Source organism: Acanthopagrus latus, chromosome 13 (assembly GCF_904848185.1).
Source record: "Acanthopagrus latus isolate v.2019 chromosome 13, fAcaLat1.1, whole genome shotgun sequence".
Taxonomy (NCBI): domain Eukaryota; kingdom Metazoa; phylum Chordata; class Actinopteri; order Spariformes; family Sparidae; genus Acanthopagrus; species Acanthopagrus latus.
Genome location: NC_051051.1, coordinates 1,237,991 through 1,248,848, shown reverse-complemented (window position 1 = coordinate 1,248,848; position 10,858 = coordinate 1,237,991). Strand labels below are relative to the sequence as shown.

Below are 10,858 nucleotides of genomic sequence, written 5' to 3'. Positions count from 1 at the left end.
AGAGTGTATGAAAATCTAATGGCATGAATGAATTAAATGATATCAATGCAAGTGAACAACACTGAAGAGTAAATATTGTAGGTTTCATGCAGGATGGTATTAAATGATATATGTCTGCAGTGTTTTATCACTTTGAATGAATTAAACTGTATATCGTTCACTGTACAGCATTTAGATCCATTACTTTCTAAGTGTTTTTATGAAGAATTAACAATATTTGTTGGTGGAATGAAAAGACTGTTTAAGAAGCCAGAGAGGACGTTGAGGCTACCTGCAGCTCTGACAGATAGTATGGGTGGGTGTGATGACAGTTGAGTGTGGGAGGGTGGACTGCGTTGGTGACACAGATAGCCAACTGCTCAACCTCAGCAATAGTTTGCACAGTGCTGAAGATATGAAGATAACACCGAAGAACATATATATGTGTATAGTCCTGTCAGTATGCTCATTTACAGCTGTCAGGCCTAAAGACATTGACATTTTCTACCTTAAAGAAAGTATTCTGAATTCCTAGTTGGATTTGATCAGGTATAAAATCCAATTATGACATATGAAGAGTGCCGAGCATTGACGTTCCCAGTAAACTATGAAGATTAAGTGTTTGGTAAACAGTATGAACTGAATATGTGGATCAAATGGATAATTGCCACCAGATTTGAATGTCTGCGTTCCCTGTTGCTGGGTGATTGATGTATGTTGAGTGACATCTCCCGCACTTGAATTCAATCCCATACAGTTCTGTGATTTTACATATATCTAGGAAATCAAATATTTTCAATGCAGATCACAGACATGACCAAATATTTTGGTCAGAACTTGGACCATTTTTTAAAATAATTTTCAAACTTTTTTTTTTTTTTTTTTTTTAATTTTTGATCTATTTTGTCATTCTTGTACATCTCTTCTGTCTTTATCAGTCATCCCCCACTTACGTCTCTGTATGTTTATATTGTTTATATTATGTATATATAATAGTCACTGTTTGTTTATTGTTTATTGTCTTCAGTGCATGCACCCTATCCACCAGGACAAATTCCTCGTTGGTGTAAAATCCCTCTTGGTGATATATCTGTTTCTGATTCTGATTCTGATGGAACACATGAACAGCTGAAGAGGTGGTCTCAACAAATAGGCTGGAGTAAGATTGAAACAAAAACGTATTGTTGTATTTGTAGGTCTCTTGCTGTCATAAACCTGCTAACATCACATAAATGATCGCGCTTCAACAACTTTTTGGTCTAATGAGTGAACAAAAAGAAATTAATTCCACTGATTGAACCCTCATCAGTGAGTTAAGGATCAGACACACCTGCAGTACAACACCTCTGCCACTAGAGGGCAGTGGCTGCATTAAGGCTGCCGGAAGTCCGCACTGCTCCGATACCAACGAGGAAGAAAAAAGTAGTGCAACATGGCGACTCCCATGCATAGACTAATAGCCAGACGACAAGCGTGAGTATAATCTAGTTAACTGTATGAATCCGTGTTGTTTCCCGCGGGTAGTGAACGCTGTGCTGTGTAGTCTCAGGTGTGATGGAGGCTCGTGTCAGGTGAAAGGTGACGAGGCTGAATCACGAACATCTTCGGAGCTTCATGGAGGCTCGAAGGCGACGCGGTCTTTTCTCTCCACAGATCAGAATCACGAAGCTGTCGGACGGTTTTCTGTCCTGAAACTCTTGTGCAGGCGTTAAACTCGTGATTTGTGGGTTTTGATACACAAATAATGGACGAGAGTTCATTTTATTCGAGATTATAATTCAGAATATGGCAAGAAACAGAAACTAACCGAGTTACTCGACGTCTACTGAAATATCTGGTCATGAACAGGATGATCTTGTTTTCATGTCGACATATAAATCTATAGGTGTGTGTATGATGATTATAGCATCCTCAGTTAGACAGCCAGATAATTTAATGTGTCGCACGATGATTTAAAGGGTCACCGTGTAGTTTGGGGGAAGAAATTTGACTCAGAACAGAAAAATCTGTTTGTAATGGCCAGACAAACCAGACAAGCAGACTCTTCGTTTTCACGACTGAATAAACAAACGGACACAATTTATACTGTCTAACTTTGTTTATATGTGGCGGACCCTGCCACCTTTCTGGCTTCAAACAGTGTTCTTGGACGTTATTTTCCTCCTGAGAGCAGCTGGTTTATTCAGTTATGGGCAGGTTAAATATATCAGAGTTATTATCACCTCATTAATATTGGTTGAATAAAAATATCTATATGCTCCTTTTAACAACCTCATTACAACCAATATGAAAAAGGTAGTGACGTCACATCGCTGATGGCTTTAATAAAGGTCTTGTATGTGACGCAGGCCAACTTCTAAATTAAGCTATTTTATAAAGATTTACCTCATTAAATTAAATTAGTGTTAACTATTCATACATTGCTTCAGTTTTGGAAAATGTGAATATTTCTATACTTGTATTTTTACCTCATTAATATGGTAAATATTAAAATTCTGAGTTTGACTTTCTTCTCCTAAACGACACAGTGCCTCTTTAAACAAACCAAAACAATAATGACATCTTTAATGTATGTAAAGAGAGTTCTGCTATCACTAGAGAAGAATTAAGCTTTGTGCCTTGGACAGCCTGTGAGTGTTATTTTCATATTGCTAAAGAAATAAATAAATTATCCTTTGTCTTTACTTAATGTATAATGTGAAATGTGCATTAGGAAAATCCTGCCGATGGGGAATAATTCAGCCTCTGAACTATGAAATGATTAGAACTTCTGCTACTAGAGGAGGTAGTTGTTTGAGTTTATGGAGGATGAGATGAGGCTTCGGATCATTACAGTTATTGAGGAGCTACTCTTTCTTCACTTTACCATGACAAAATGTTGTATCAAAGACTGTTGTTATGAATAATTTATTAACTGTACCAGTATTATCTTCTTATAATAATTACCTAATCTGCTCAGCCAACAGAAGGCACTTTCTTTCCTTTTAACACTCTGGTGTGAAACCTCAGTACGTGTGATATTTGGTAACGTCCCTTTGTAGAAAATGCACCAGCCACCATCACTGTGATGTTTCCTTAACTTCAACCGAGTAGTTTTAGGTCGACCCGGACTCCAGGAGGAGTGGAAATACAGACTGTATGTTTCAGTTTCATACAGCTGAACAACAAGGAAACGTAGCTGATTTGTTTTGTCTGCCCTCGTTTGTCCTCATTGAGATTTAACTGTTTTATCACACACAGGGAGGCAAACAAACAACATGTCCGCTGCCAGAAGTGTTTGGAGATGGGACACTGGACCTATGAATGCACAGGGAAGAGGAAATATGTGCACAGACCATCAAGAACGACTGAGTTGAAAAAGAAACTCAAGGAGAATGAAAACAAACCCCTCAGCATTACTGGGTAAGGCGTTTCCATCAGTTACCTGCTGGATACAAAAAGAGCGAACGCCACTAAGATGTTTAAGATCACAACACACATTTGCAGTGCTATCACGTCAGTCAGTGTTCAGTGATTTTATGCATTTATGCATGTGTTCAGAAAATGACAGGATTTTCTTTTTAGGATTTAGTTTCTGGCATTCGACGGTAGAGAGCCTCATTTGTTCACTTAGACAGCCCCGTCTTTATTGTGTCTGCCATTTTGGCTCAGTATTCATCGGGACACGAGTTAGACACCTCTGAACAGGAGAGAAGCTGGTGTTCTCATTTTTAGGCCATACAGTCATTTGCTCTGCCAGACGGTCCGGATGAGGTCTGTGTCCACACTGGGATGATTTTCATGGTTGTCGCAGTCAGTCAGGTACTTTGGCTCTGAAACTAAACTCTGGTGTTGTCAGACACTCTGTACCATGGAGCGTTAAAAATATCAGCTTTAACGGGGACACTGTCTTATTCAGGAAGTGACTCACACTATAGTCCATACTGTAAAACCATCGCTGTACAGTGACCCATTAACAGACGACAGTGTTGTTGCTTTTTATCGCCATCTAGAGGACGTCATGATAAATACAGAATCCTGTTCTCATATATGTTCACTGTTAATATTTTCCTATACTTTGCTATATTACTACAACACATATTCCAACTTAAGTATTTATGAGTGCCAGTCAACAATTAGCTTGATGTCAAATACATGTGGAGGCTGTTAATGCTGCTGCTTTTCTCTCCTTACAGACCAGGAAACGAAGGCACCAGTGAAAAGAAAGTGAAAAAGAAGTAAGTAGGATATTTATGAAACCTTCTTTGGTCTGAGCTGACTTCATACATTACAGTGTTCTGATGTGATAATAAGCAGTTATGCTCACTTTATATAAAACATACTTTAAAAGACATACGTTTTCGTCCTTTGGCCAAATTATACATTTACATTTTGGTGAATGAACTGTACAGTTTAATAATCTGCTACTTATTAATTAGAATAACACATTAAGTTGACAGGTAAGTAGTAGTATTCATACCTAGTTGTTTATAATAATAAAACAGGTTCATGAAGGCTTTAACATTGTTTTTCTTCTGAGCTTGTTTAGATAGCTATTTCATAAATATTCCTGTAATTCACTTTGCAATTATATTAAATGTTGACATAGATAATATCCATCAGAGAAGCTTCTTCAGTGTGCTGACTAGTGAGGAGTCTTTGGGAATTTCAGTTTGTTTCGGTGGTTTGAATAACGTCCCCGGGGGTCAGTAAGGTCACCTGAGAGTCACATGTGAGTCACAGCTGACTGTCACGTTTAAATTGGTGTGAAAATCTGCCTGTGAAAGGACGTCAGGATGTTAACGGATGGTAGAGGAACTCCTCTGCAGTATTACTGTCCTGTTCCAGTTTCCAAGCCTCAGCTGTAATCTTACTTTACCTCAAGCATTTTAATATCTAAAATATCAGACATCATGTACATAGATACCAATATACCTGTGATAGGCTGATATCTGCCAACCACAATATTGTTTGCGTTCTAGTTCTAATCTGGAGCTTTTCAGTGCCTGCGTAATAAATCATAATGTGGCTGTATTGATGCGTTCATGTCTCAAAGGGTCATAAGTGCTGATGTTTTCAGTATAATAAAATGTTTAGAACTTGCAATGATATGCTTTAATTTTTGTGTTTAGCATTGCAAAGAGAAGGTTACTGTTGTTGATATCATCTAAATCTTGGTATCATATTATATATATGGCTCCATCCCATATTAACTGTGTCAGGAAGCCATGTCTGACAGTGATTATCATTAATATTATAAATTCCACCTGTCAACACGTCTGCTGTGAAAAGGCCTTTTTCACCACACAGGTGTTACTACTCACATTAATGGCTCCTTCTCACAAAGCCGTGACAGCGTGCACAGTAACAACTCTGAAACTGAAGAATTCGTTTTATTACCTACATCTCTGTTTTTCCTACTGTGGCGTGTCAAACTGGGCCACACATTTACGTCCTATTTAACAGCTGTACAGGTTTTAAAGCCCTTTGGAACTAATTGTGTTTTGTGGTACTGGTAGCCTTTTTAATTTTCCCTAAATTAATCAAATTCATAGACCTTTTTCACAGCAGCCTGTTTGACTCGTCGTAACAGGAAAATCACAGGTGGAACTAAAAACCTGAACGACGGCTCAGCTTCAGCAGCTGTTCCAGTGTTTTTAACCTCACCTGTATTTGCCAAGTTAAAATTCCTGTTGTTTGACAAAGGTTATTTGGAAATGACTGACTTGCATTACAGATGTATAAATACAGATTTGTATTTGAGCTGTGGTTGTTTCACAATAATGTAGAATGGGTTCTAGTTTATAAAGTGTTATTCAGTTTGGACTTCACCATCTTCTGTAGATGCTTATTTTGTGTTAGCATGGCATGTCAGGCTTGTCTTCAGGTGGGAGGGGCAGAGATCATCAGTCATGTGATGGCAGGTGACTGTGAGCAGGGCTAGTTGTCACTTTCCCACCTCGTAAAAAAAGACAATAAAAAGCCGTGAAGGGTGAAACTGATGTGAGTATGAGCTGTACTGTACTGGTATGCAGAACATCTTTCACCTTGTAGATGGAGACTTCTGTTTGTGAAGTAGGTAAACAGAGCATGTCAGTGTAGCTGAAGAACATCCACAGAGGTAAAAAGTAGTTCAGAATCCCTTCACATCTGTTATCTCATCATCTCCCCTGCGACAGGTTCACCATGACACCTTAGAACAATAGACACATTCTGGTTTCTGTGCTCATGTTTTTCCTTTGTGCTCCGCCACTTGCTCTCAGGGCTAAAGACACCAGTGACAGCAGCAGTGATTCAGACGGCTCCTCCAGTGACTCATCGTCAGACAGCAGTGACTCTTCCAGCTCCTCTTCAGATGACAGCGACAGCAGCAGTGACAGCGACAGCTCTTCTTCATCCTCCTCTTCCTCCTCCTCTTCATCCTCTGACAGCTCAGACTCAGGAAGCAGCAGCGATTCAGATCAGGGACCTCCAAAGAAGAAGAAGAAGAAGAAATAAACAAATTCACTGGAGTCGGATTTTCCTGTTGTTGTTTGTTTCCCAAAGTAATTTTAGCTATCCACATTTCTATTCCTTTTGCTCAGATCTGATAGGACACCTTCAGGAACCCTACAGTTGCATATTGCTTATATGGTTTTAGCAAAAATGAAGATCAGAAAGAAGATATTATCAGGTTTTGTTTTCAAAACTTATCTCCCTCGTTTCTTCTATTGATGTGATACTTTCTCATGTTTTTAGGTCTGCTGAGGATAAAAAATTTAGATATGTGAGGAAACTAATGTGCACATTCATGTTGAATTTGTGATTTTGTACTAAAGTATATTTTTAGTCAAACTCGATCTGTACAGCTGACAACCTTCAGAAAGCAACACTTATCTAGTGCTGAGAAGACATTGATGAGACCTTTTTGATGAGACTGTATAAAATTTCTGTTTCTTAATTTTTTAATTAGACGTTAAAAGGTCTCCTTGCTGTGTTACTGCAGTTGCTTGTATTCGTTGTAAAATAAACATTACTTTCTTTTGTTTTTAAGACTCTTGCATATTTACTATTGTAACATGTTGTTTTTAACTGGACATAAACACATTGTGACAAACAATTTGTTGGTGATATTGGGATGATTTAGTCACCTGATTTATTCTGTGACACATATGAATTTTTATTTTGTGTTTTGTACATATTTCTGGTCCCTAAAATTAATTCGACATCGACTGGCTCTCATTGACTCGCTGTCTGAAATGTTTAGTTGTGAACCTGGATGATGATAACGGCACAAATCTCCACGGTGCTGCAGGCTGGTCATCAAGATGTGTGTGTATGCATCTTGAGTGCAGAGATGTGTTTGCTGGTTTTAATAATGCACTAATTAAGGATTTTGATCAAACATGAGTGGTCTTTTTGGAGGTGTGGTTGATTCTTGTCAGGGAAGTTGTTATTTTTGTCTTCCTTTTCTTTAAGTTGGGCCTAAAATATCAAATACAGACTGATCTAATACAGTCTGTCGACATTGAATTTACAGTTTATGATTATTAAATAATACAGTTGCGTGTAAATTGAATCGAGTTCCTTCAGCCTGTGATCCAGTAACACGACTTCACGCTTGCAGGCTGCGTGCAGTGCGCACAGCGTCCAGCTCCAGTCAGCAGCAGAACAATGAGTCGCCCTCCGTGATTTCCGTCCTGAACGTCAAGTCTGAACAACCTGTGCGTCACACGAATGATGCCTTCAAGTCATGCGGGAATTGCTACTATCACATGAATGACCCTTACGTTGAGACTGTCCAATGAACGGTTCACTACATCTCACTTATTCCCTTATCGGTGATCGACAAACTGACAGTATGGCCGCTGTCAGATTAACGATTTATCTTAATTTGTAAAAAATTGATTTGACTTCAGTTTTCACATTGTCTTTGGTTCACAGTACTCCAGAAATGATCTCCGTTATCTGTCACCTTTACAAAAAAAGTAACTTCCCATCATGTTTACATGCAGGGCGATTGGTGTCAGTTAATTCCGATAGCACTTGAAGGCAGCACGGCTTGCTGCCATCCATGCATCCAGTCCTGTCTGTGGTACCTGCTGGCTACTTAACTTAGCTAGCAGCCTTACCTATCAGTCACTTCTGTTCAGGAATAACAACATGAACGAGAGACAAAATGATTTTATTTTGTCTTCCGCTCGATGCGCAGTTGCATTTTAAGAAAAAGATGGAGACCATCCATTTGATTTTAGTATTTTAGCTGTTAAGCGTTTTGCTGAGTCCATTTTGCCCGTAACTGGAAGTGGAAAAGACAAAGAGAAAAGAGCTTTCCAATAGCTAGAATGGTTTGGGCCTAAAAAGAAGACTAGAGGTAAGGATGCCGAACATCACACGAGATGCCATTTGATGATTTAATGTACTTGGTGGACGTCTGAAATTTGGAGCGAATGTTAATTTAAATTTCCGCAGAAAATGTCAATGGTTTCATAGCTAGCTAGCCGCTAGCCTAGCCTGTAACCGCTACTAGCAGATTCGGCTAGCTAACAGTGAGCTAAAGCAGAGATGCAGGTAGTCCTGTAGGTAGCGTGTTAGCTCCTGCTCAGTGGGTAACCTGAGACCTTAGAGCTGCTTATGAGTTCTGTTGTCGGCAGAAAAATGTTCGTTCGCACTGAGAAAACGCTGAACTTTAACTGTTAACCGTCCGTTCTCTAAAATCCAGCCAGACGTCGTAGTGATAGTGGTCATGTTTCTGTTCATGTAATGTTGGCTAACCGGTCATGACGTCTGATGTTTGTGTTTTCTCTATTTAGCCACCGTTGACATAACTTCCACGGCTAACTTCGATAACTGTGACTTATTTCTCGTGATCGACGGGGACACGATAGTTTGACACTCAGGTTAATTGTAGACGATGAACGAGCTGCGCACAGTTTGTTTATCAGGCAGATAACTGTTACTCAATCCAGCTCCGCGGATCGAACCGTGGACGGACTCTGAGAGCTGAACTTATTTAAAAACGACCAACAAATATCGTGTTTGCGGTCAGTTTCTGTGCCCTGAACAGCACGATTTAACTGATCCGAGGCCCACAGCAGTCGTTAGTTTCCCCACAGTGACTAGCAAAAACTTTTGGTTTGTTTTCCTGTACGTTAGCCTCCGTGCTTTTATTTTGTCACATTACTCTCAGTGCCACTCTTAGCTGCTTTAAAATCTGAACTCTAATGAGTCTAAGTTACCATTTAACCCTCTTAAAGAGTAGTCTCATGTGTGTTGCTTTGGTCTAGGAAAAAAGGACAGCTGATATGCTTTTCTAGGAAGCCATTTTACGTGCCACAGTTGGGGGAAGGGCCAGAAAATGCATCATAAGTCCGGAGTAGCTCTTAACAGTTTGGATTATCACTGCTACTTGTGCAGGGCAGACTTGGCACATCAGGGAAACAAGGACAGAGCCGTCAAGTTGTTTATCTTGGGTGACTCTCTGTGGTGGGGGAGGCCTGAGGTCATGAACTCATTTATTGCAGGTAGCTGTGAACTGGCACAACATCAGGTGGTAGATGGAGGACTGAGGCTGCTTGGTGATAAAATGTGAAAATCTTTCTACTCTGCAAGACCGTGACACCAGCTGCAGGACTTGTATGATTAAGATGTCACTCTTTAAGAATGATTTTCTGAACACACCAGTAGATATGAGCCCAGTTAGAGTAATAATGTCAAGTGTTACACCTCACAGTTAAAGGTCCAGCATGTTTGATTTAGAGGTAGAAACTGAACATAACATTTACAATAATGTGTTAATTAGCAATAATTGTCTGTGTATATGAATCGTTGTATTTTGTTATCTCAGAATGAGACTTTTGTAGCTACAAAGGCAGCGGGACCTCTTCCACAGAGTCCGCCATGTTGCACCCCTTGTTTCTACTGTAGCCCAGAAAGGACAAACTGAAGGACCGGCTCCAGAGAGGGCCTCCTGCCAGGAGATGGTGGAACGAGGGCTGTTTAATTGGTTGTGATCTCAGCGAACCTTTAAAGCACATGTAAAGCAGGGCTGTACCTGATTATTTTCACTGTCAATAATTTCTCCATTTAACTGAGCAGTTGTTTGATTTATGAACTGACAGAAAATTAGTAAAAATGTCAGTGTTTCTCTGAACCCAAGTAGAAGTCTCTGAATATCTTGTTTTGTTACAGAGGATGTTCAGTTCACTGTTGAAGTTAAGAAACCAGAAGATATTAACATTTAAGAAGCTGCAGTCAGAGACATCTCCTTCATTTCTTTTTTATTGTATTTATTTCCTTAAAATGTATATACCGATAGTAGGTTTAACTTTTTCATACTCAGTAGTTGGTGATTAACATAATAGTTGAGACCTAATCAAATAATGAATTAAATGTTGTCTTTGTAATGTAAACAGCTTTGCTTACTGGTTACTGGTTACTGTTACGGTTACTGTTGTTGTTTACAGACGCTTTGCTGCTGCAGGCGAGGTGTTCGCCATCACAAAGCTCCAGCATCTGACAAGTTGGGAATGACAGTATAAACTCAACTCTGACCTTTCTGAAATGCTTTGACGTAAAAGGTGTTACATGAAAGCAAAGTCTTTAACCAACATGGAAGAGAAGCAGCGATACTGATGTTGATGTGTTGAGAACTGTTTCAGTGATTTAGGACAAAATCAAATCAAACCAAAAATCGATTGAAGCACAGCGTTAACATTTATTCATCTTCACTACATTCTACTTGAGGTAGAAGCATGTGACTGAGCAAAATATGAGGTGTCTCCCGGCGCCATTCTGGTTAATTGTATGAATATTAGTAAAATGCTTCCTCTAATAATCAAAGTAAACAAAGTCAAGCTAATGCTGTCTATGTGACGGTGGTCAGGTAGATGAGAGGATCGTGTCTGTGTTCTTGTGCTCC

At 39.4% G+C, this 10,858-nt stretch overlaps 2 protein-coding genes across 2 annotated transcripts in view; both read left to right on the top strand.

The window, feature by feature from the left end:
• Positions 1-1,317: 1,317 nt before the first annotated feature.
• Positions 1,318-7,057, top strand: zcchc10 (zinc finger, CCHC domain containing 10). Its single transcript, XM_037118750.1, has 4 exons — positions 1,318-1,452; positions 3,220-3,381; positions 4,155-4,196; positions 6,222-7,057. Exons 1-4 carry the CDS (start codon positions 1,412-1,414, stop codon positions 6,454-6,456), a joined length of 480 nt encoding a protein of 159 aa, XP_036974645.1. The 5' UTR covers positions 1,318-1,411; the 3' UTR covers positions 6,457-7,057.
• Positions 7,058-7,983: 926 nt separating this feature from the next.
• Positions 7,984-10,858, top strand: part of aff4 (AF4/FMR2 family, member 4) — a 34,611-nt gene continuing 31,736 nt past the window's right edge. The window contains exon 1 of the mRNA XM_037118738.1: positions 7,984-8,311. The gene's annotated coding sequence lies outside the window, so the exon portion shown is untranslated. The remainder of the gene's footprint in view (positions 8,312-10,858) is intronic.

What these genes read in the sequence shown, in the direction of transcription:
- zcchc10 (XM_037118750.1), top strand. Translation starts at nt 1,412, where the DNA reads ATGGCGACTCCCATGCATAGACTAATAGCCAGACGACAAGC. An exon ending in CTAATAGCCAGACGACAAGC is followed by an intron (nt 1,453 to 3,219) that starts GTGAGTATAATC and finishes TATCACACACAG; the next exon opens with GGAGGCAAACAAACAACATG. An exon ending in GAAAAGAAAGTGAAAAAGAA is followed by an intron (nt 4,197 to 6,221) that starts GTAAGTAGGATA and finishes ACTTGCTCTCAG; the next exon opens with GGCTAAAGACACCAGTGACA.